The sequence below is a fragment of the Eptatretus burgeri genome, chromosome 8, assembly GCF_056783735.1.
Source record: "Eptatretus burgeri isolate ZD-2024b chromosome 8, Ebu_testis_v1, whole genome shotgun sequence".
In the NCBI taxonomy this organism is placed as follows: domain Eukaryota; kingdom Metazoa; phylum Chordata; class Myxini; order Myxiniformes; family Myxinidae; genus Eptatretus; species Eptatretus burgeri.
Window position 1 is genome coordinate 44,490,586 of NC_140968.1, and position 24,000 is coordinate 44,514,585.

Here is a 24,000-nt window from a genome sequence, read left to right on the forward strand (position 1 = left end):
CTTTTTCATCCCGCTTTCCCCTTCCTCTTCTTGCTGTCTTTCATTTCGCTTGTGTGCAGCTTCGTCACCGGCATGATTTCTTCTCCCCATCCCTTTGATTTCACTGTCACACTTCTACTCTGTATTTGGTGTTTTTATCCCCTTCCATTCTGCTCAAGCTCTTCCACGAGCCTCGATCATGTCTACAAGAACAAAATTAAATTAGGCTTTATATTTTCCATTTAAATCTATCTATTCCAACAACCTAACAACTTGAAAGCTTCCTTCACATAACTACAATTTGGTTGCAACTTCAAAACTGTGTCGATGTAATTTGATATTTTCCATTAGAAAGGTGAAATTGCCGTTGATCCAGTGTCGCATTGGAGGAAATTCAGCATTTTTTGTTTTTTTTAACCACAGGTATTCTTTTGTGTCATCATCGGAGCCTTCGCCTTAGGCCAAGCCGCTCCAAATATTGAGGCCTTTTTTAATTCCCGAGGAGCTGCTTATGTCATTTTCAATATCATTGACAAGGTGGGGCATTGTGAGATGAAAACAAAAGTGGAGAATCAGGTGTATCTTTATAATGTATTTGTTGGATTAAAGCCATTTTTGATATCAAGAAGTAGTTTTGCATCTCAAAGACTGACTTGGCATGTTTTGGTTCAAGTACGATACATACTTCAAAATTATCCATCGCACTATCATCTTGTAGGAACCTCCTATTGACAACTTCTCCAAGATTGGGTACAAACCACAAAAGTTGAAGGGCAGAGTTGAGTTCAAGAATGTTCACTTCATGTATCCCTCAAGACTTGACGTGAAGGTATTTTACAGCTCACCGCATCTGCAATCGCATCTCAAACTTTAATGTGTCAATTGTCTACAACACAGCCAGACAGCAGTAATCTAATAGAGTATAAATACAAATTTATGTACACAATAAGTGGGCTCTTACCTTCTCTTTCACACCTTTCAAATTAGCATTAAAATAAACAAAATTCGACACACTTACTTTTTTCACCACATTTGCAGATCTAAAAGTACATAATGCAATATCTTTTACAAAACAAATTATAAGTTTGCTTTAAAAATAAAAGTACATTACTCACAAAGAATGGCTGTTTTATATACAGGTAGTAGACAAAAAATGGAAACACCAATGTAAAGTCACTTAATAGGGTGTTGGGTCACCACATGCGGCCTGTACGGCGTGTACGCGCCGTGGCATAGTGTCTGCTAGCATCTGGAATTCTGCAGCAGGGATGCGGCACCATTATTCCACGAGAAAGTCAATCAACTCACACCTGTTCGATGGAGGTAGGAAATGCTGTTAAAGGTGTCATTCCAGAATATCCCATAAATGCTTGATTGGGTTAGGTCTGCTGACTGAGAAGGCCAGAACATGGATAACATCAATGTCACTCTCATCAAAACATTTGACGACCACACGTGCTTTGTGGATGGGGGCATTGAGAGGTCTTCTCTTACAGCCATGGTAGCCAAAATCATCGGCAACCAGGGCTGTGCAGCATTTTTATACATGACCCTAAGCATGCTGGGATGTTATGTGCTTAATTAACACATGGGTCACATCTTTGGGGAAGCCGTTGCTTGGTGTCCCTCATTTTCCCAGGTGTTTCCAAGTTTGTTTTTTTTTGTCCACTCCCTGTATCATGCCAGCAATGGGGATGTGGTTAAATTTGTTTCACTACTTGTCCTGTTTAATCAAGGTTAGTTTTGGTTGGGGGATGTTTTGTTTATTTTATTTTATTTTCTCATGATCGATTCAAAGTATCAGATGTGTACTACAAGAGCAATTCAAAAGGCATATGAACGAGAGACTTGCAATAGTTGAAGAAATGGAAACTCTTTGTTATTTTTCAAAATATGAGTGCTGTATATATAATGAGCAATAAAATATCTTGCTAAACATCTATACTTCTTTGTTGAACAAGAAAGAAGTTTCTTGGACCGTTTTGATTTGTTGCCATAACTTATTGAATGCTTTCATACCTTTAACAGTTGCTTTATAATTTAATCTGAAAACTGCCAAACAAAAGACGTGTCTGCATATTGAAAGATACTTTACTTTTGGCCAAAAGAGTTTGACTTCATCATACTAAGGTTCGCCAATTCTCTGTGGGTATGTATGTATGTCTGTCTGAACCGGAAAGAATTGAAAATGGCTTCACTGATCTCCATCAAATTTTACATATGTGCTCAGGGTACCCAGGCGTTAGCTCATGGGCATGAAATAAATTCACCCAACCCCAACCCCTCTCTCCCCTCGTGATGGTGGGTAGACAACTTGCAATTTTCTCCTGTGCACATGGTACAATGCACGTGGTTTACTGAGCCCTGTTAGAGGGAGTGGGTATCACTAGACACAGGAACAAAATATACTTGCCCCACCTGTACCCCATCTTCCACGAGAGCATCAATAAACTCACACCTGTTTGATGGGCCACTCTCAGATAGAGTGCATGTTTCTAGTATTGCTTAAAATATGGGTAAACTATTGATAAGTAGTCTTCATGCTGCCTCCTCTAACCCTTTAGGTGTCATCATAAGACGAGCTATGAACCCATGTGTCCATTGAAGGATGCCCCCTCATGCTTTCTGTTAATCCATCATTAAATAAACAAGTGTCTATGTACACAAGGGGTCATCAAATATCTATATTGAGGAATATGAACAGACACCACTCACGCACTCAAAGCAAGCACTTGCGATACAATTATAGTGCTTTAACAACAACAGCAGATTTCATAAAGCCAGTATGTTTCCTAGAAATAATTATCACCAACTAGCATATGCTTCCAGAAGCTTCCACAAAGGTTAAGGATTTAACCTTTGTCTAAAAAGGTAATTTTACCAAAAATTAACGACTCGCTTAAATGTTGGATATTAAATTTAAAAATAATGAAAACAAAGATGTGCATTCGTGGTGAAACTCTGCAAGCATTTCAACGTGTACCATCAGTTCCTCCATCCTTGGAGTCCATTTGAGTTATCGTTCACTCTTGGTTCACATTTTCCATTAAATGCTGGACTGAAACATGTCGGCACCCAATTTTATGCCACTTCATCTGAACATGCAGTGCTCTTCATCTGCCTGAGGTGCGATGAAGTGAGGCAACAGGGAAATGGACGCACGGGTTCTTAGCAGTAAGCAAGCCACGCTTATACATTAATTGTTTGTAAATCAATATTGCAACGAATTAGTACCATTACCAAGGTGAGTATAAATCGATGTTTGTTTCTTGCAGGTTTTGCAGGGCTTGGACCTAACTGTAAATAGCGGAGAGACTCTTGCTCTTGTCGGCAGTAGCGGTTGTGGAAAAAGCACCACAATACAACTGCTGCAGAGGTTTTACGACCCACAACAAGGAATGGTGGGTTTTCTCAGGCACATGTGATTTTGTACAAAAAAACATTCGAGAAATCACTCTGGCAGTTTTGCTTTGCTCATACGAGGAAGTTAAATGAAACAATTTACCAGCAGCCATGAATATTTCCTATCATTTGCCCATCTGGTGCTCCTATTGGAGCACTTTCCTCACAATGTTGGGATTTCATGTTCACATACCACTTACTCTCTTAATTTCTCTATTTTTTTCTCATGTCCTTGTAATTCTGGTAAAAGCACAATAATGTTTTGCAATGCCTTTGTCCTACATGTGAATTATGTGCAAGCTCATCCCTGAGAAGAGTGGGTGAGCGATCGCTGGCACCATGTCCAGATTCCAAATTCCTTCCCTAACTTCCTGTGTCAGAGTGGCGACTCGTCCAGGAATGTAACCATAGCCAAGAAGCTGCTTTAGCGGCACCGACGCTGTGTATATAGAACATGGATGATGATTTGATGTGATCATCCCTGAGCCTAAGATCAGTGTTAAACCACCCAAAGATGTAGTTTGCCTGTCATTAGTCATTTCGTTATTTTTGTGACATCAAATACCCACTACACTCTCAAAATGGCTGATCATTACATTTCAACTAGTTGGTCAAATTTCCAATTCTACGCTTGCTCTTGGATGTAGGATTTACCTAACGCATGTGTTTCGTCTATCTAAATTTTATGGAGTCAGATATTAGCTACTCAATATCATTTAACACCACAAGGCGCTCAGCTTCAGGACAATATAACTTCTTGCACGTGCTTCCAATAAAAGGTCAAGAGTCTTGTGGAATTACAAAACAGATCATGAAGTGGTGAGAAGTAACAAAAGAGGGCAATGGGCAACATACAAATGGGTGATGGACAATCGATAAAACAGGTTCTGAAAAGGTTTGGGTTTAAAAAGTGGGTTAGGAGAGCAAAACAAATAGTGGGTGGGAATGGGAGATCAAACGAGATTATGAACTGCAAACAATAGCATTGGGTTTGAGCAAAAACTGGATGCATGCATGAGATGATCCAGAAGCAGAATAAAGGAACAAAGGGAATCGGGTGAGGAGAACACCTGGACTTTGTAAAGTTGACGAGGAGCGGCTTACTTCAGGGTGCAAATAAACAGACGTTGAAACCTTTATGCCATTAACTTGTGCTTTTAATTGTCAGGTATGTGTGGATGGACAAGATGTACGCAGCCTTAATGTGCGCTGGCTTCGTGAATCCATTGGCATTGTGAGTCAGGAGCCTGTGCTTTTTGCAACCACAATTGAGGAAAACATCCGTTATGGCCGTGAGGACGTCACAATGGAGGAGATTGAGAAAGCGGCCCATGATGCCAATGCCTTGAATTTTATAAACAAGCTTCCTGAGGTATTTGTACAATCCTCCTGGAATAACACCTTTTGTAAGGATGTTAAAATTGCCTCAGATAGACTGGGCTGATTGGATGGATCTCGCAGGCTACTCCAACGATCACCCAATGGCAGTGATTTACCATGTGCTTTCCAATTCCTTTGTTTGTTTTTTTTTCTTGGAAATAATTTGATGTATATATTTTAACATTAGGCCTCGTAAGATAAATTGCAGATATCCATGCTCAACTTTGAGCTGTTTGGGCTCAAATCCCGACCCAGCCATAAGCGGTCACCCTGGTGTTTCACATGCAGGGTGATACATCAATGTGTGTGCCATCCAATGGAAGAATGTTCAGCGAGAAAACCCATTTGCCAGGAATGAGAGCATTGGTGGACGTTAAATACTCCACAGTGAATTTTGTGAAGAGAAGATTGGTTATTACCGGTATCCTGGATAATTTCCAAATTCCTGCCATAAAAATGTCAGTCCTGATTTGCCGGTTCCAGAAACACTTGTGCCAGAATCGTGCCACCCTTCCCTCCAACCCCCAACTGCTCCCCCCACGAATCATACAGGAAGTTTGGAATAATAGGGAACTTTCAAAATGATATAATCCACTCCAGAATGCTCAGTGTGCAGAGGCAAAAACCCTGAGAAACAGTGATCTTTGGGGGCATGTAAATTTCTATTGTGCATGCAAGATAAGAATTGTTTCCTTAAAATGGCTCACAAAGCTTCTAAAAGAAGCTGAAAATACTTGTATTGGAAAAGTACCAGAGAGAAAGCTGGGTGTGCATCTGCAAAACAAAAGAGCTGAAGGGAGACATCGTGTCTCGTTTGGGTTCTTCGGAATACCGATGGGCTGGTCATATCTGGAGCTTGTGAATGCACAGGGTAAGTTTAAAATCAACTCTTCAGATGATGGTTTTATTAATTAAACATGTTGGGGGAGTAGGGTGGGCGGAGAGCTGTGAGAGCTTTTTGTTGTTGTTGTTGTTGGTATACACTGTCGGGGCTCGGAAGAGAGCTAACGCACAGAAACGCTCAACAAGGGGAGCAGGAGACAAGAGGGGCGGGAGAGGGAAGGAAAAAACAATGGGGAACAGAGACATGAGGAGATCTGTGGAAGGGAGAGGGATGGGGCAGGGTACACAAGGCAAACAAGATGGATACTCCAGGGATTTTCAGGTCCTTACATGACATGGACTTTCAGGAAGGAAAACAGGGAATTTGAAGGTGGTGGGTTTGGGGTGGATTAGCATGGGTAGAAAAGGTCATGGTTTTGGATGAGGGAAGAAAAGAGATGGTAATGAACAGCTGTTTTGAAGACCTGGAGGGAAGAATGGGATATAAGAGAGTGTGGGAGTTTGTTCCAAAGGCAGGAAAAAAGAGGAATGAAAGAGTGAAGGTGAGCAGTGATTCTTTATTTTGGAAGTTTTACCAGAAAGGGGTTGCTGGCGGACCTTGAGCTCCCCGCGGAAATAGGGGGGGGGGACATATCTCAGATTAAGCAGGAGGGGTGAGACCAGAGAGGAGACTGTAGAAGACAGAATGACGACCGACCTACCTTTGGTGAGAGTGAGAGGCCCAAAGACTTAGCCTCATCGCGGGAGATGCCAATGGTCCGAAATGCCTTGGCCTCCACAGTGTGAAGCCAGGAAAGGTGAGAGGAGAGAACACCAGCCTAGAGTGGAGAGCAGTACTCCATCAGGCTGTGGACGAAAGCTTTACATGTGGCCAGGAGCTCAGGTGTGCCAAGGAAGGACTTTGCATGACGGAGGATTCTAAGTCGGCGACTGGCTTTGGAGGCCAGCTTGGAAATGTGGCTTTCCCAGGAAAGATCATGGCAGATAGTGAGACCCAGAAGCTTGAATGATAGGACTTCTTTAGGTGGATTGTTGAGAAAGTTGATGGGGTTTTCCAGACGGTCCTTTCGGAGAGACATTGTGAGAGTCTGAAATTTGTCAGGGTTGAAAGACATGTTCCACATGTTGGACCAGTTTGTGATTTTACCCAGATCTGCAGAGAGTGAAGAACTTGCTGCTTACCGGTCTGAGGGATGACAGATGGTACGGTAAGGGGTGAAATCATAAGCAAAGAGATGAAGAGGATTTTCCAGAAAGTCAGAGAGATCATTGATGAAAACCAGAAAAAGAACAAGGCCCAGAACACTGGATTGAGGCACTCCAGCATGGACAGGAACAGGGGATGAGAGAACTCCATTTAGGGCCACATTTTGGCTGCGACAGGAGAGGAAGTCTGCGAGCAATGAGTGGAAATGTCCTTGGACACCATAGGAAGAGAGTTTGGTGAGCAGTGTGGGGTGACAGACCATATCGAAGGCACGCGATATGTCTAGGGAGGTGGCTCTGATGTCATGTCTGGCATTGAGTATCTCCATCCATTGTTGGGACAGCAGAAGAAACATATTCGGGAGAGTGACCTGGTCTGAATTCAAATTGATGATTGGAAATCAGGGCATTCGAGAAGAGGAAGGATTCAATGTTGGAAGTGATGATGGATTCCATAACCTTGCTGATGAATCGGAGAAGGCTGATTGGTCTGTAGTTGCAGGGATCTGTTTTTGTACTGTTGTTGTGCAGAACGATGATGTTTGCTGATTTCCAAGCAGATGGCAAATGACCTTGAGCAAACGAGAGGGTGAATAGAATAGAGAGAGGGTGGGCAAGATCAGCAGAGCAGGTTTTTAGGACTCGTGGGCTGATGTTGTCTGGACCGGTTGTAGAGTCTGAGTCGTTGTTTAACAGCAAATTCTCCACCTTGTTTGGAAAAAAAGGACACAGTCCAGGAAAATGTTATAAATATCGATAGTTTATTTGGTTCCGGAGCCACAAGAGGAATTATTCGAGATTTTCGCATAAGGGGAAGAAGTGTGTGTGTGTGTGTGTGTGTATATATATATATATATATATATATATATATATATATATATATATATATATATATATATATATATATATATATATATATATCTATATTAATATTTCGGCATGCCCCTTTCTTTGTTCCACCATCAGATTTCTGTTACTGCATGAAATGAAACAAGCTTTGACATATATAGTAATGATATTATTGTCTTCCTTAAGCGGCCCCTCAAAATTCGTTTTGATGATTATCTATATTAATATTTCGGCACGCCCCTTTTTTTGTTCCACCATCTGATTTTTGTTACTGCATGAAATGAAACAAGCCTTGACATACATAGTAATGATATTATTGTCTTCCTTAAGAGGCCCCTCAAAATTCGTTTTCATGATTCTGGTAGTTATCTATATTAATATTTCGGCACGCCCCTTTCTTTGTTTCACCATCAGATTTTTGTTACTGCATGAAATGAAACAAGCTTTGACATATATCGTAATGATATTATTGTCTTCCTTAAGAGGCTCCTCAAAATTCGTTTTCATGATTATGGTCGTTATCTAGATTAATATTTCGGCACGCCCCTTTCTTTGTTTCACCATCAGATTTTTGTTACTGCATGAAATGAAACAAGCTTTGACATATATAGTAATGATATTATTGTCTTCCTTAAGAGGCTCCTCAAAATTCGTTTTCATGATTCTGGTAGTTATCTATATTAATATTTCGGCACGCCCCTTTCTTTGTTCCACCATCAGATTTTTGTTACTGCATGAAATGAAACAACTTTGACATATATAGGAATGATATTATTGTCTTCCTTAAGAGGCCCCTCAAAATTCGTTTTCATGATTATGGTAGTTAAACAGTTCATGTTCTCCATTTGCAAAATGGGAGGAATTATTGCACAAAAAGATATAAAAATGTTTCCCATTTTTTAGAGGACCACTAAGATGAGTTAAGCTCATAGAATCACACTCCATTTGGGTAGAAAACGGTTGAGTTCATACCTGACTAATTTGCACTTTCCATGTGCTGTAGTTTCTTCACAAAACCATGACTTTCTGACCAGCTAAAATCTACAAGATATGAATATGTAGACGAAACTGATCCGGCCTTTTGGATCGCTTTAAAGTAGGGTGCCCTATAATTTTAATGCGCTCTATGGATCCTCCGGAACTCATGAATGGGTACACGTTGTGTAGTCACTAAACTACGTGGTAATGTCATTGAAGTGGGAAAACTTGAATGATAATCAACGGATAAAAATGATATAATATATTGTTTAAAATACATTCATGCTATCTGTCTTTTACCATATGTTGCCAGTGATGCCCGTCTAAGACGGGCACCTTTACTAGTATATGTGTGTGTGTGTAGTATATATATATATATATATATATATATATATATATATATATATATATATATATATATATATATATATATATATATATATATATATATATATATATACATATACATATATATATATATATATATATATATATATATACATATATATATATATATATACATATATATATATATATATATATATATATATATACATATATATATATATATATATATATATATATATATATATATATATATATATATATATATATATATATACATATATATATATATATATACATATATATATATATATATATATATATATATATATATATATATATATATATATATATGTGAGATGTGTTCAAAAAGTATCCAAGCTTAATTTTTCGTGCGTAAACAAATGAAGCTAGGGAGGTGTGGTTTGGTGCACGTATGTAGGCGATCCTAATCCGTATGCATGAATATTTTCCCGCCTTCAGAAGCTGTCAGTCGCCAACAGACCGCCAATGAGTGAGGAAGTGTAAGTGAGTGCCGTCGGATTTTCGTTTTTGACAAAATGACGGAAAAACTTGAACAACGCTACTGCATCAAATTTGTGTAAAGCTTGGCGATTCCCAAGTGTAAACGATCCGCAAGTTTCAACAGGCCTTCAGGAACGAAGCAATGGGCACCACTAGGGTGCTTCTAAAAAATGAAAGTTTTTTTTTTAATGCGCAGAACCCGCCATTCAGTGAGGTTCCTACTAGAAATCATTGTGTTAAAATATTTTTTTCTTGAGTCATGTTCTTGAACTTGCACAAGCGATGCAAAGTTGCACAAAGGGCATCAAAAACTGCCAAAAATGATTTTTTTCCTCTTTTCGCAGATCAATTAAAAGTTTATTTTGAGATCATCTGAATTTACTGTTTTGAGGGTTTAATTAATATATTCATATAATTAAATGCATAAAAATGATATTAAATATTGATGTGAAGAAATGAAAATTGTCTCATAAATTGCTAAATCTAAAAATAATGAAGTCCCAACTCGTCCAAAATTCGGAAACGGAAAGTTTTCTTGTTGAAAGTTGCGCAATCACACAGCAGTGAGCAGAGCCTTTCTTCATGCGTGCATGAATTAACGCGCAAGCTTGGCAAAAACTTGTTACTTTTCTTTTCAATGTGTACTTACCACTCTGTAACATTTCCCACTTAACCATGATGTTTTAATCTTTTTTTCAGACCAGAAATTTCTGCATATTTTGAGGGTAATGGCCTCCAGAACTAGATCGAAAAAGGCCATTTGGCTGATTGGATCCCCTAATCCAACACTTCCTGGCCAGAAGCTTCCTTCTAAGGCCGAATTTCTCCGCTTTTTGATGTTCCTTCATGTGGAAATGAATGAGACCCTAACTGCAAGTGTGAATCAAACATCACTAGAGCTAATGAACATCTGGTCCACAGAGGGGATTCCTACTAAGCACCTTCCTGATGTGGTAGTCCATGTGCGAAAATTACACACAACGTGGCAGGGTTTAAAGAAAAGCATCAATCGGAAGACTGCTACCAACATAGAGAAACAAGACAATTTCAAGGCTGATCTGGATGAGCTGTTTGACATAGCTCACGCTGATGCTATGAATCTTATAAAAATCGATGAGGACAAGGAGTTTCTTGCTTCTCAGCATGAAAAGGGGTGTCCAGGAAAGATCGCGAGTCTTGAGTACAAGACTGCCAGGACTTCAGAGAAAATTATGAAACGTAAGGATGAAGAGAAAAAGAGGAAACAGAAAGCGCTTTTGGAGATGGCCGCAACTTCTGAAAGAGCCAACCTCCAGTCTCCCTCCTCCTCCAGCTCTACTGAATCTAGTCCAAGTCGACAACCATCTTCTTCCATCCATCCAACCACCTGTGATTCCCAGCCTCCGAAGAGAAAACGTGGGACAACTGGATTAACATCTGAAGTAACTGAGGCCCTGGATAGAACTCTCCTTAGCGATCGTTCTGCAAGTCGGGTTCTAATTCCATTTGCCAAGCAATTGGGACAAGACATCAATAAACTTTCTCTCAGTCCAAGTGCCATTCGTGCCGCTCGTGTTAAGTATAGGAAGCAACGCGCTGAAGAGATAAAGCAGAGCTTTAAGGTTGACACACCCCTGGTAGTCCACTGGGATTCCAAGCTGATGCCAGACCTAACTGGAAGAGACAAAGTTGACAGGCTGCCAATTCTGGTCACTGGGAATGGTGTGTCAAAAATCCTGGCAATTCCGATGCTGAAAGACTCCAAGGCGGAAGAAACAGCCGCGGTCATCTTTTCAACAGTTAAGGAGTGGAACCTGATTGGACGTGTCAAAGGGATGTGTTTTGACACGACAGCTGTTAATACTGGAATCCGGGGTGGGGTCTGTGTTCGTATTGAAAACATCCTTGATCATCAACTTCTTTATTTTGCGTGTTGGCACCATGTCTTAGAACTTGTTTTTGAAGCAGTTTACTCTTCTTCGGTCGATGAAGCATCCCGAGGGCCAGACATCACCTTATTCCAAACCTTCCGGGACTGCTGGCCCCATTTTAATTTCACGCAGTACTTGACTGCTGCTGATGATGCAAGTACAGCCACCGATATCCATCAATGGGCCAATTTTGTCATTCAGCATGCCCAAGAGCTTCTGAAGCAGAAGCATCCCCGAGACGACTACAAAGAACTTCTCCAACTGACGATCATTTTCCTTGGAGGCGTCCCTTCTGGACATCAGGTTTCAACATTCAGGGCACCTGGCGCCGTTCACCGAGCGCGTTGGATGGCTCGTGCAATTTACTGCTTCAAGATCTGGATGTTTCAAGGGCAGTTCTCGGATTTTCTCACTAAACGCATGTCATCATCCCACAGTACATGTCGCACAGAATGCCTATTTAGCGGGATCAAGCAGGTCTGTCTTTTTGTTGCGAAGCACTATATCAGGGCCTGGTTCGACGCTCGAAATGCTGCTTCCGCACCAAAGAATGACCTCCAGCTCCTTCAAGCCCTCCATTCCTTGAATCATGCTGCATACAAAACAATGAGCTGCCATCTGTGGTACCTGAGCGAAGTTAACGTCAGCCTTGCACTCTTTGATGACAACTTAGATTCATCAGAAAAGATTGCCATGGTAATAAACATGAAGAACGTGGAGGGTTCAGAGGATCCATCTCGACGAGTCTGGCTTCCCAATCCAGAGGGAAAGAAGCTGTGTGACCTCCAAACTAAAAATCTCTTTACGCTCCTCGAGCTGCCAGAAGACTTTCTCGAGGAAAAAGATCCATCAAACTGGAAGAGCTTTGAATCCTACGTCAAAGGAAAGCAGAGGGTTGACTCTTTTAACGTCGTGAATGATGCGGCTGAAAGAGGCGTCGCCCTCATCGAAGATTTCACGAAAGCTGGTCGAACAAGAGATGAAGCTCAAGTGCAGTACCTTGTTCAAGTGATGGAGGATGACCGACGGAAATACCCAAAGGCCTCAAAGGAAACTTTGATTTTATAAAGGCATATTATTTACTTTTCAAGATAATTTTTTTTAATTGTTTTCATCAAAAGAGATTTTCATTTTAATTTAGCCATGTTGTACTAATGGAGAAGGATGTCAAGTGCCTGCGCAAGTCCTAAATATTATGTAATCTTGATAAAACTTGGAAGATTTTAGTTTTTCATGAAACCTCACCATTTGGAAGGTTCTGCAAACTTCTATTGCAAATTTGAATTTTTACCATAGTAGCTAAAAGCGCCCTAGGCACCACACAGATAAAAGAGTGGTACAACCGCTTCAAAGATGGTCGCACATCAGTGGAAAGTGAAGCACGTTCTGGTCGGCCCTCAACATCCCGAAATGAGATCGTCTTTGACCAAGTGAGGACCCTGCTGATGCAGGATCGTCGAATCATGATCAGAGAACTTGCAGACGAGGCGGGCGTCAGCATTGGATCCGTTCATTCCATTGTGTCTGAGGTTTTGGGCTGAAGGAGAATCTCAGCGAAGTTCGTGCCAAAAGCTGCTAACGATCGAGCAGAAGCAACTCCGTTTGGAGATCGCACAGGACATGCTGGAGACTGTGAACAGCGATCCCAACTTCTTCAACACTGATCACTAGCGATGAGACCACAGTGCTCCGTCATTTTGTCAAAAACGAAAATCTGACGCCACTCACTTACACTTCCTCACTCATCGGCGGTCTGTCAGCGACTGACAGCTTCTGCAGGTGGGAAAATATTCACGCATACGGATTAGGATCGCCTACATACGTGCACCAAACCACACCTCCCTAGCTTCATTTGTTTATACATGAAAAATTAAGGTTGGATACTTTTTGAACACACCTCGTGTGTATATATATATATATATATATATATATATATATATATATATATATATATATATATATATATATATATATATATATATATATATATATAGTGTGTTAAATGCACTGCCACCACTCGATTATGGTTGGAACTTGACACCTCTCATCCACGGATATTTCTTGTTTTTCTTATGTTTCCGTGAGTCCAATTTGCATTCAGGAACAACAATTATGGTTAACCATTTTATAATTGCCACTCTTTTGTTTAAATGCTGAAAATTATGTTCAAATACTATTTGATTTACAGATTTTGCACTCACAAAGGTAGCTTTAAATTTCCTGCCTGAGCAGAATCGAGTCGCTGAAAACACACACACAGCACATGCTCAAAAGGCCCTGTTCGCATTCATACATCATTTTGAAAGTCTCGTATTGTGGCTGTTAAACAAGAATACTCATTTTCAATGTTTCATTGTCATGAGTGATTTAAGAAGGTACTTAACAAATTCTACAATGAGTGCAGTCAATGTTTTGGCCTTTTGTAGAAATTTGACACTCAAGTGGGTGAAAGAGGAGCACAACTCTCAGGAGGCCAGAAGCAGCGGATTGCTATTGCTCGGGCGCTTGTCCGCAACCCAAAGATACTGCTTTTGGACGAAGCCACATCAGCCCTTGACACTGAGAGTGAGGCCATAGTACAGAATGCACTTGACAAGGTAAGATGTGATGTTGAAGTTGATATGAGTAGTAGCCAAGTTTAAATAAGTTTGTCCTATTATTGTCCTTCTCCCTCTCCCCCCTTCACATCCTTCACATCAACCCCATTTGAGAAGGTTTTGTGGTTCGTTGATTATAGCTCTATGTATCAGCTTTCGTAAAGGGTATGTTGTATTGTTTGCTGTATAGTCGATATGATTTTCTTTTGGCATGAAAATCTAGCTGAAAATGTATGAAAATCGATAAATCTTGAATTTTGAAGAAATGTGAAAAGTTAAATTTCTCACATCATATTTGTTGAGTTTGGAACTTAGGCCAAAAAAAAAAAAATGTTGCATTAGCGTAACCCGCCCGACCCTAAAAATTCCGCCGACCCTACGTTTTTTTTTTGTTTTTTTGCTATCGATTTCAAGTATCTTGTTGATTGCGATCGCGATCGCAAAAACCCGGAAGTGTTTCGGACAGAACCCGCCGACAAAAAGGGTGGTACTCGAGCCGGGGGAGATTTTGGGAGGGATTTATTAGGATTTATTAAATTTTTGGATTTATTATCCAAAAATTTTGGGATTTATTAGGAAAAAAAAAAAAAAAGATCCCGACCGACCTACCCTATTTTTCAGTGACCCGTTACGCCAATGCAACATTTTTTTTTTTTTTTGGCCTTATTTTACAATTGCTCAAGCACATTTCTTTTTACCTCCACCACCGAAGGTGAAGGAGGTTATGTTTTCACCCCTTTCTGTTGGCTGCTCTAAGAGCACCCTTATTCTGGACATTTCCATCTGTCTGTCTGTCCGCGAAACTTTGGTCAAGCCGAGGGGCTAAACCACTCAACCGATTCCATTGAAATTTGGTAGGTAGGACCAATATTTCTGGGAATCGTGTGCTTTCGAATATGGGACCCCGGGCCCGAGCAACGGCATAGCAACAGCCCTTTAAAGTGGTCAAAATAATCGAAAAAATTAAAAAAAAATAAAAATCGAAGCTTAGAGTTCTGTGCGCAATCTATCTAGCTCCCTTCATGCCAATTTGCAGCCCTAACAAAAAATATTTGTAGGAAGAGATAGGTTTTGGGCGAGTACATGTCGAACATTTCAGAAACGGTTAATTGCGAATATCTCTAAGAGAAAGAGTCTGATTTTGATGAAACTTGGGTGAAATGTGTACAATGTGGCTAACATGTACACAAAAAGGAATGGTTGCTATGCACACCTCCGTTGCTTAACAACGGCTAAAATACTTTATCATACATCGTACACTTATTGTGGACTGTACAAAAAAATCAATACCTCCGAAACTGGACCTCCAAAGGACCTGTTTTTTTGTGCCCAAGGAGAATCTCTTACAGCATCATATAAAATAATAAAATCTTTAGCGAATAGAAAAATGGAATTACCAGGGCTGCCATTTGTTAGAGTCTCTTTGGAAACATGCCTGAAATTTCACAAGGTGGGTTTCTGGGCACAAACTAAGAGGGCTGTGATAATCATATTTATTGTGCTAAATTGATTGATAGCATGTACATGAATATCGGCTAGTCGCGTCGGCCAGCTTTCCATTTAGAGTGAGCAGCCATGTCGCCTACCGGCTTGTCTGTTTGTTTGTCTGTGTACACAAGATATCTCAAAAAGTTGGGGACAGATCTGGATGAAATTTTCTGGACAGGTTTGGTGTCAGCTCTCAATGATATAATTTAAAATAAATATAAATTTGTCCTTTTTAGCTCACCTGGACTTTAGTCCGGTGTGCTTATACAATTAAGTAGTGTCCACAGGACAATCAGTCAGAGTCGGTCCATAATGGCTTCAGTCATTATCGCTTGAACCAAACATACGATTTTGATGAAACTTGGCCAGAAGCTTTGTATCTGATGCCGAACGAAGATTTATTGGCTGCATCAAAATCTGCACTCATTGAGAGGGTCTATGGGGAGGGGGGCTTGACCCCCCCAAAATAGGTATTTGCTCTCCTCTCCAAAACTACACTGTTTCAATGAAACATGACCACAACCTTCATCACCCATGATGTATCAAAGTTTGTTCACACCATTAAAATTAATCAGGCTCGAAGGGGATCTACAGGGGGGTTGCCCCCAAAAATCTGCATTTTTATCTTCTCAGAAACTACACACAAAATTCCGATGAAACTTGACCACCACCTTGATAACCTGTGATGTACTAAAGTCGGTTCAAGGCATAAAAAAATTGGTGTCTCAGGGGCATTCACCCCCCCCCCCCACCAAAAAAAGGCATTTGCTTTCTTTTCAGAAACTACACACACAATTCTAATGAAACTTGACCACCACCTTTATCGCCCTCGGTGTACTAAAGTTTGTTCATGACATTAAAAATCTTGGGGTGTGAAGGGAGCTGGAGGTATGGTTGCCCCCCAAAATATTGTTGCGAATTCGCGCCCACCGGCGTGCGAGCGGCCACGGAACTCGAATCACGGCACGTCGCCCACCGGACGGACAATTCCGTCGTGACCCTCTCGGACTAACGCCGGGAACTAGTCACGGGTGGGCCTTTCGGCCTCACCACGATCGTGCCAATCGGCCCCCCGCGTGGGATAGGGTTGTTCGCCAAATTCGACCTCCCTAAGTACCCACACGGAGGGTAGACCGGGCGATCGCACCTCGCCGCAGGTAGACTTCGGACACGGGCCACTTTAAGCGACCCGTTCCGTACTATCGGGATAACTGAGCGGTGTTATCGTCAACCTCGACGGTTCCGATTAATTATTGGGCGTATTTAGCCCACGACCAGCCCTTTACATGAAGTAAGATGGAGATTCAATTAAAGAAAAGACGAAGCGAAACGGGAAAAACAGTTCAACATAATTCACATTTATTCCGCGGCAAACGGAAAGCACACATACAATTACAACAATTATGCACCAAAAGCAAATTTAAAAGAAACACAACAATTATGCATCAAAAGCAAATGCAACAAAAGAAACACAATGCAGATCTACTACCGACTACGAGAGCACACGGCAACACTTACACAGTTTTACTTCACAGACGGCGCCGACAACACATATACTCCAAAGCAAAAGAAAAAGGGGCCACCCTCAACTACAAGGGGGCAGACGGGCCTGGGGCCGAGACCGCGTCGAGCCTACCCGTCTGGTGATGAGCCGCAAAATGGCGGCGGCGCCCCGACTCCGCGCTCCTCCGCGGGCCTCGCTGGCACTGCTTGGAATGGGGTGGGAACGGGGCCCCCTTCTCGCACTATCTCAGCGCGGGGGGAAACAGGGGGGGGGTTGTTGATGCTCTGGGGAAAGAGGATATCTGGCTTGCTTGGGTCCCGCGACGAGCGACTCCACTGCGACCTTGACCGCGTTCCCGGCCTCCCCTCTCCGCAGCTCCCCGACAGACTCCGAACCCCGTCTTGACTGCTGCTGCTGCCACGCTTCGCCGCCGCCACAACACGCCCGAGCCCGAAACAGAAACTCTTCTCTCTGCCGCTGCCGCTGCCGCTGCCATACCTCTCCAACTCGCCCGAGCCCGAAACAGAAACAGAAACTCTCAACTCGACTAGATTCGCTCCGCGCTCGGCGCTTTATAGTGCGACAGGAGAAACCATATGCAGATTTTTGGATCGGGATCGGCTCGGGGGCGGAGCCACGCTCCCCCATTGGACGGAGGAAAAGTGGGCGTGAATCATTCCCGATCTGCGAATCTGCATATATCGATTCTACTCCGACGCGCCTGGAGGCGGGGCCAAATCGCCCTGCGCTCGCTGATAGGACGGAACAGAAGTGGGCGTGAATCATTCCTGATCCGACTTCCCCGGAAAGGCCGCTTTTTGCACCCGCTGCTCGGTGCGCGCCCTGTACGAGTCCATGATCGGTGCCCACAAGCGGTGCGGGAATGGCGGCAGAAGGAGGAGAGGTGAAGGTGGTGGAGGGTTTATTGTGGTGGTCCCTGGCCACGGTGACGCTTGTCATGGCGGTGATGCGATGATTGCGAGAGCGAGTTGTGATGGTAAAGGTCGTGGCTGTTGGCGTTGTTGTTGTTGTGAAGCGGCGTTTCGGTTGGTGGTTGTTGTGTGATGGCGGTTGAGACGTGCTTGGTTCAAAATAAAGATAGAACAGAAAAACGGCTATCTTAAAGGGTCGCAGCCCGAATGAATGACATTTATTCCCTCTAAACAACGGGTTTGGGCTAACCACATATACTTACAGAGATATCTCACCTATGGGACCTGAATGGTGCTTTGCGAATTTCCTCAACCACAACAATATGTATTTGCATTCATCTCTGAAACGACGCACACAATTTTAATAAAATGTAACCATAACCTTCACCACGTGGGATGTACCAAAATTTATTCAGAACGTTAAAAATTCTGGGTCAAATGGGTTACAGGTGGGAAAGCCCCTCAAAATATGTATTTGCTTTCCTCTATGAAACTACACACACAATTTCAATGAAAATTGACCACAACCTTCATCACCCGTGATGTACCAAAGTTTGTTCACGCTATTTAAAATACTGGGGTCGAAGGGGATGTTGGGGGAGGGGTGGGGGGGTTGCCCCTCAAAATTGATATTTGCTATAACATTGGTTCATTGGTACATTTTGCTGATTCCGTCCCATGTTGACTTCCTCAGTGTCATTATTCCAACAGCTGAGCACCCAGAGCTATAGCCCCTATATTTATTTATACGTGTTGGGTTCTGACTTCTGATTTACGATATATATACAGACAGAGAATGAAATTTATTTGGCCGACCTCCCCCCGCCCCTCCCACCCAACACAACCAGCTCCATCCACCCCATTCCGCCAAAATCCCGATATACCATCACCCCACTATCCTACATCCACCATTCTTCTCCTTCCCTCACTCCCAGAGAAAGCAGGCATGGTCAAATATGCCTATGCCTCTGCAGTGACGTGTGGTGAGGCACACGTAGCATGCCGTTCCACGTCATTATTTATCAAAAACAGGTAAAGCTTTTTGTCAAACTTTTATTTTACATAACCTACATGCAAGCCAAAAACATTACTTGACCTCACTGTACTTTTACATGAATTACAAGGATATTAGCACAAAAGGAATAAAGATATTGTTACGAATTTGGAATTCGATTGCACACAACATACAGGTTCCTTTAGTCAGCTATGTCTATGAGTGCTTGTTCCCTAGATAGCTCACCTTTCATTGTTTAAATGTTCAGAAATCGATTAGATGTGCTGCGGATCGATTTAATAGTTAGGGAACGAAGAATGGAGACATCCCTCCCCCTCTTCTGCGAAGAGGAAGAAGAACCCTGCCGTCCCGTGATTCATGGTATCAACAACTCCCTCCCACCCGTGGTTGAGCGGGGGATGGATCACGAGGGCATGAGTCACGCCGGGCGCGGGGGAGAGGGGGCCGGAGAAGGATAAGGACGAGATCCTTTCTATTCTTTGTTTTGAGTAGGAAACTTTTTGCTTCGGCAGAGAGTAGTCGCACAGCAGACCTTCGGGTCATGCTTGGCTTGGGTTAGGGTTGAGGCCTTCGGAAGCTTTTTGCTTCGGCTGGCTCAGTGAGCTTCGGCTGCGGCCTGGCTCGGGAGGAGGCTTTTTGCTTTGGTGGTTCAGTGGGCCTTCGGCTTCTGCTTGGCTCGGTAGACCTGTTGGAGAGCTGCTTTGTTTTGGAAGAAAGTCGAGCCGGTTGCTCGGCTCGAGCTGTGAATGGTGGCTTCTTCTTCTTGGTTCGTGGAGCTCTTTGTTCTCCGTTTGGTTCCCGGTTTGGTGCGACGCATCGACCTCTTCTTGGAGGTGGTTCCTCGGGGAAGTGATGCATCGACGGGAAGGATCGGTGCCTCGTCTCACCAGCACGTGTTCGGAAGCGCGAGAGGATTCGCTGGAGCTCGGGAAGGATCGCGGCTCACGGTGATTGGATCCAGCTCGCTCTCGCTGGAGCCCGGGTCCGAACAGCTTGAAGACCACACGAGATGGAGAGGTTCGAGATAGGTTCTGAGTTTCAGCTCACCTGTCCTCCGAGCTGGAGCCCGTTATTAAAGGCCTCAGCCACAATTTCTTGGGTGTGTGTTTGTGCGTACGTGTGTCCGTGGGCCCGTCTAATAAGTAGGAAATTGTTAAGTGCTTCGTGTGCTGTAAATGTTTGCATCGCATTTTGTAAAGTCTGTATAGTTCTGCTCTTACGTGCTTCCCTAGTTCCCCATTATTATTCATAAATACCCCAATTGTTAAATGTTTTCAGCTCGTCGCGTCGATTCTTTCATTGACTGAGCATTTCATGTGTTGGGAGTTAGAAAGCCGTTGGTTTGCCGTAAAAGGGGGACATTTAGACCGACGGTTCTCGGCGATTAATCCGCTGGGAATCGCGCACGGGACAGGCTCGCCTCGGCGGTTTGTTCCGTACGAGTTCCGTCGAGGGTGGAATACCCCGGTAGTTGGATCAAGTGGGTATTTAGGTACATTGAAGATTGGCAATCGACCCTACCCCATGTGATCTGCTGATTGACGTATTTCGGTTCTTGTACAAGGACCCGTCGCTCGGAGTTATCCGGGCGGCGATCGATATTCCGGGCGATCGGTCGGGCCGACTCGACTTGCGGCTCCGTTCAGGGCAGTCGGTTGGCGGATGACACACCGGGCCGTAACAATATATACAGTACTGTATATGGGATTTAAACCTGGCTTTGCTGCATCATGAGCGAGAGGTTGTGATGGAAACACAAATAAGTACCGGTACATTCAAAGTACACCGTCCGCATGCCAAATAAATAAAAAAACAACCCTCCATCCTTTTAGCTCGGAAGCTGAAATTTGGAGACAAAAGTGAAGATGTGCTTTGGCAAAAACGGTATTTTTTTAAATTAATCAATTAATTAATTAATTATCGATTTATTTATTACTTATTTAAATTTCTCATCTGGGCAATATCTCAGGCACCTTTTGAGCTAGAAAGCTGATATTTGGACATGACAGTGAACAAGTGATTTGGCAATAAAGGGTTGAAATGAGAGCGAGAGAAGAACCTTCAGAGTTTAGGCTTTATTCCATTTGATTGGAGCCGCTTCTGTGGGCACACCGGGGAATACAGGTTCAGCTAGGAGTACATAAGCAGTAACGTATACATGTACGATTAATCATTGCAGACTAAATCCGCGTAAGCACGGAGTTCGATATAATCTCCATTCTCACCAGTCAATGAGCACCTTCAGTCAACGAGCATCAAGTGAACAGCCGATGTAAATGGCAATGCCCCAGGGACAATCACTCCGTGCCGCGGAGACCTCCCCTTATACGCGAGACGCACAACATGTGATCCCGCGTCATGTCCCTCAATTCACCTCAATTCACCACATTCTCCCCACCTTTAAAATGCAACTAGGGGCCCATCTTACACACCATGATTGCTTTAGCACTATAGGAGTATACATTTCAAGCAACGCGGACTAATAGGTCTACAGAAGCATACATGCCAAGCAGTGATTATTTTGAGTTGTAGGAGCATGGTAATGAGCATCGATATATGATATAATGAGCATATAGGAGCATGAGCAGCGAGAATGCCGATAATCCCCTTTACAGATTGAGTCGTCGAGGGGGCCTTATTCGTCGACCTCTCCGGGAGTAAATGGCAGTTTCACTTGAGGGAGACTCCCGATCCTCTTGGTGAGCCTCGACTTGTGCCGGGGATGACTCCTCGATCGCTCTCGGGTGGAACGCGGCAGCCCCGTCGCCCGGTGGAGTTCCTGGGGGGAATGTCAGAAGGAGGAGTGCCAGAAGGTGGTGTACCTGCGGGAGGAGTACCTGAGGGAGCCAGATGGCGAACCGACACAGTGGTCTCCCTGCCATCCGGGAGCCTGACATGAGCATACTCTGGATTAGTGTCAATGAGTTCGACCCCCTCCACCAGGGGTTCATACTTGCTTTGTCGGACCGGGCGTTTCATGAAAACTGTACCGGGATGGGTCAGCCAGTTGGGCACCGTTTGACCGTCAACATAACGTCGCTGGTGAGTAAACATTCGTTCGTGAGGAGTTGCATTGGTGGACGTGCAGAGCAAAGAGCGTATGGAATTCAGAGCGTCGGGAAGAGTAACCTCCCACCGCTCGGGGCCCAGTCCTCTCGATTTCAGCGCCAGAGTTACGGCTTTCCAAATAACTCCATTATACCTTTCCACCTGCCCGTTTCCCTGTGGGTTGTAACCCGTCGTTCGACTAGTTGCTATGCCGAGCTCTAGTAGGAATTGTTTTAGCCCGGCCGACATGAAACACGGCCCTCTGTCTGAATGTATGTACGAAGGTCTCCCAAACATAGCGAAGAGGTCAGAGAGACATTTCACGACAGTGCCCGAGGTCATATCCGAGCACAGAAATGCGAAAGGGAACCTTGAATATTCATCAACAACGGTGAATTGTTGTCTGTCTGAATCTGTTGTCTGTCTCGGTCGGCAGGGGCCCTTTGAAGTCGATGTTTAGTCTCTCGAAGGGGGAAGTGGCCTTGATCAGTCTGCCAGATGCCGCGCCAAAGAATCTGGGTTTTAGTTCAGCACAAACAGGGCATGAAGCATTCATTTGTTTAATATCTTCAACAGAATAGGGAAGATTTTGTCTGCGTACGAAATGTGCCATCCTGGTTACCCCTGGGTGGCAGAGAGACACGTGTAGGTCTTGCAAAGCCTGACTGATTGTTGCCGAACTGTAGACCCGAGAGAAGGTATCTGCAGCAGGGTTTTCCTTCCCGGGCCGGTAAACAATGTCGTAACTGTAGCAAGCTAGGTCTATCCGCCATCTCATAATTTTTTCATTCTTAATTTTCTCGTTATTTTTCCCATCAAATATGAATGCCACGGATCGTTGGTCCATAACGAGCGTGAAGTGGTTTCCCAGTAAATAATGTCTCCATTTCCGCAGCGCTTCGACGATGGCGTACGCTTCCTTCTCTATCGCTGAGTGTCTCTGCTCGCTTCTAGAGAGAGTTCTCGAGAAGAACGCGACCGGCCGCCCAGACTGATTAAGTGTAGCAGCTATGGCATGATCTGAAGCGTCGGTTTCCACCATGAAGGGCACCGAGCTGTCGATCGATAAAACCACGGACTTACTGATATCATCCTTGAGGTTGTGGAAAGCTCTTACAACAGCGGCATCTGGTGGAAAGTTTTTGCAATGCACTAGGGGATGTATTTTCTCGGAGTATTGCGAAATCCATCTTGCATAGTAAGCGAACATGCCGATCACCCGGCGCATTGCCTGCAGGTCCTGAGGTGGGGGTAGCTCACGAAGTGGGCGCAATCGTTCAGGATCAGGCTTAATTGTGCCGTCGGCTATTGTGTAGCCGAGAAGGTCAATTGACCTTGCCGAGAATACGCATTTCTCGTAGTTGAGAGTCAGATTATATTTTCTAGCAATGCTCAAGAATCTGTCCAGATTCCTATCATGCTCCCCCTGATCCCTACCGCACACTGTGACATTATCCACGTAAACAAAAGTGTCTTTGAGGTTTTCATCTGAGATGATGTCGTCCATAACCCGTTGGAAGCAAGCTACCCCATTCGTGACACCGAAAGGTATTCTCCTGAATTGGTAGAGGCGCCTCCCTGCCTGGAATGCGGTGTAAGGTTTGTCTTCCTCTCGGATGGGAATTTGATGATAGGCGCTTCGCAAGTCGATGGTGCTGAATACCTTATAATTGGCCACACGTTCGACCATCTCGTCTACGCGCGGCAGGGGGTAGGCATCGAGTTGGGTAAAGCGATTGACCGTTTGGGAATAATCGACAACCATTCGTTTCTTATGGTTCTGACTGCTGGTTACTAACACCTGTGCGCGCCATGGCGAATCGCTCGGTTCTATAATTCCTTCTTCCAGTAATCGCTTGATTTCTGAGGTGATGAAATTCATGTCAGCAGTGGTATATCGCCGCGATTTAATCGCTATCGGTTTGCAGACCGGCGACAAGTTAGCGAACAGCTGGGGGGACGTCACCTCCGCGGTGGTCAACGCATTTAAAATTAGACG

General features: G+C 43.6%; 1 protein-coding gene across 5 annotated transcripts in view; it reads left to right on the forward strand.

Annotated features, from left to right (window-relative positions):
• Positions 1–24,000, forward strand: part of LOC147021632 (ATP-dependent translocase ABCB1-like) — a 193,921-nt gene that overhangs the window by 87,285 nt on the left and 82,636 nt on the right. For all 5 annotated transcript variants that reach the window (XM_085891803.1, XM_085891801.1, XM_085891802.1 and 2 more), the window contains 5 exons: positions 403–516; positions 698–808; positions 3,255–3,380; positions 4,550–4,753; positions 13,844–14,014. In XM_085891803.1, the coding sequence (XP_085747929.1) occupies positions 403–516; positions 698–808; positions 3,255–3,380; positions 4,550–4,753; positions 13,844–14,014 (726 nt within the window). The remainder of the gene's footprint in view (positions 1–402; positions 517–697; positions 809–3,254; positions 3,381–4,549; positions 4,754–13,843; positions 14,015–24,000) is intronic.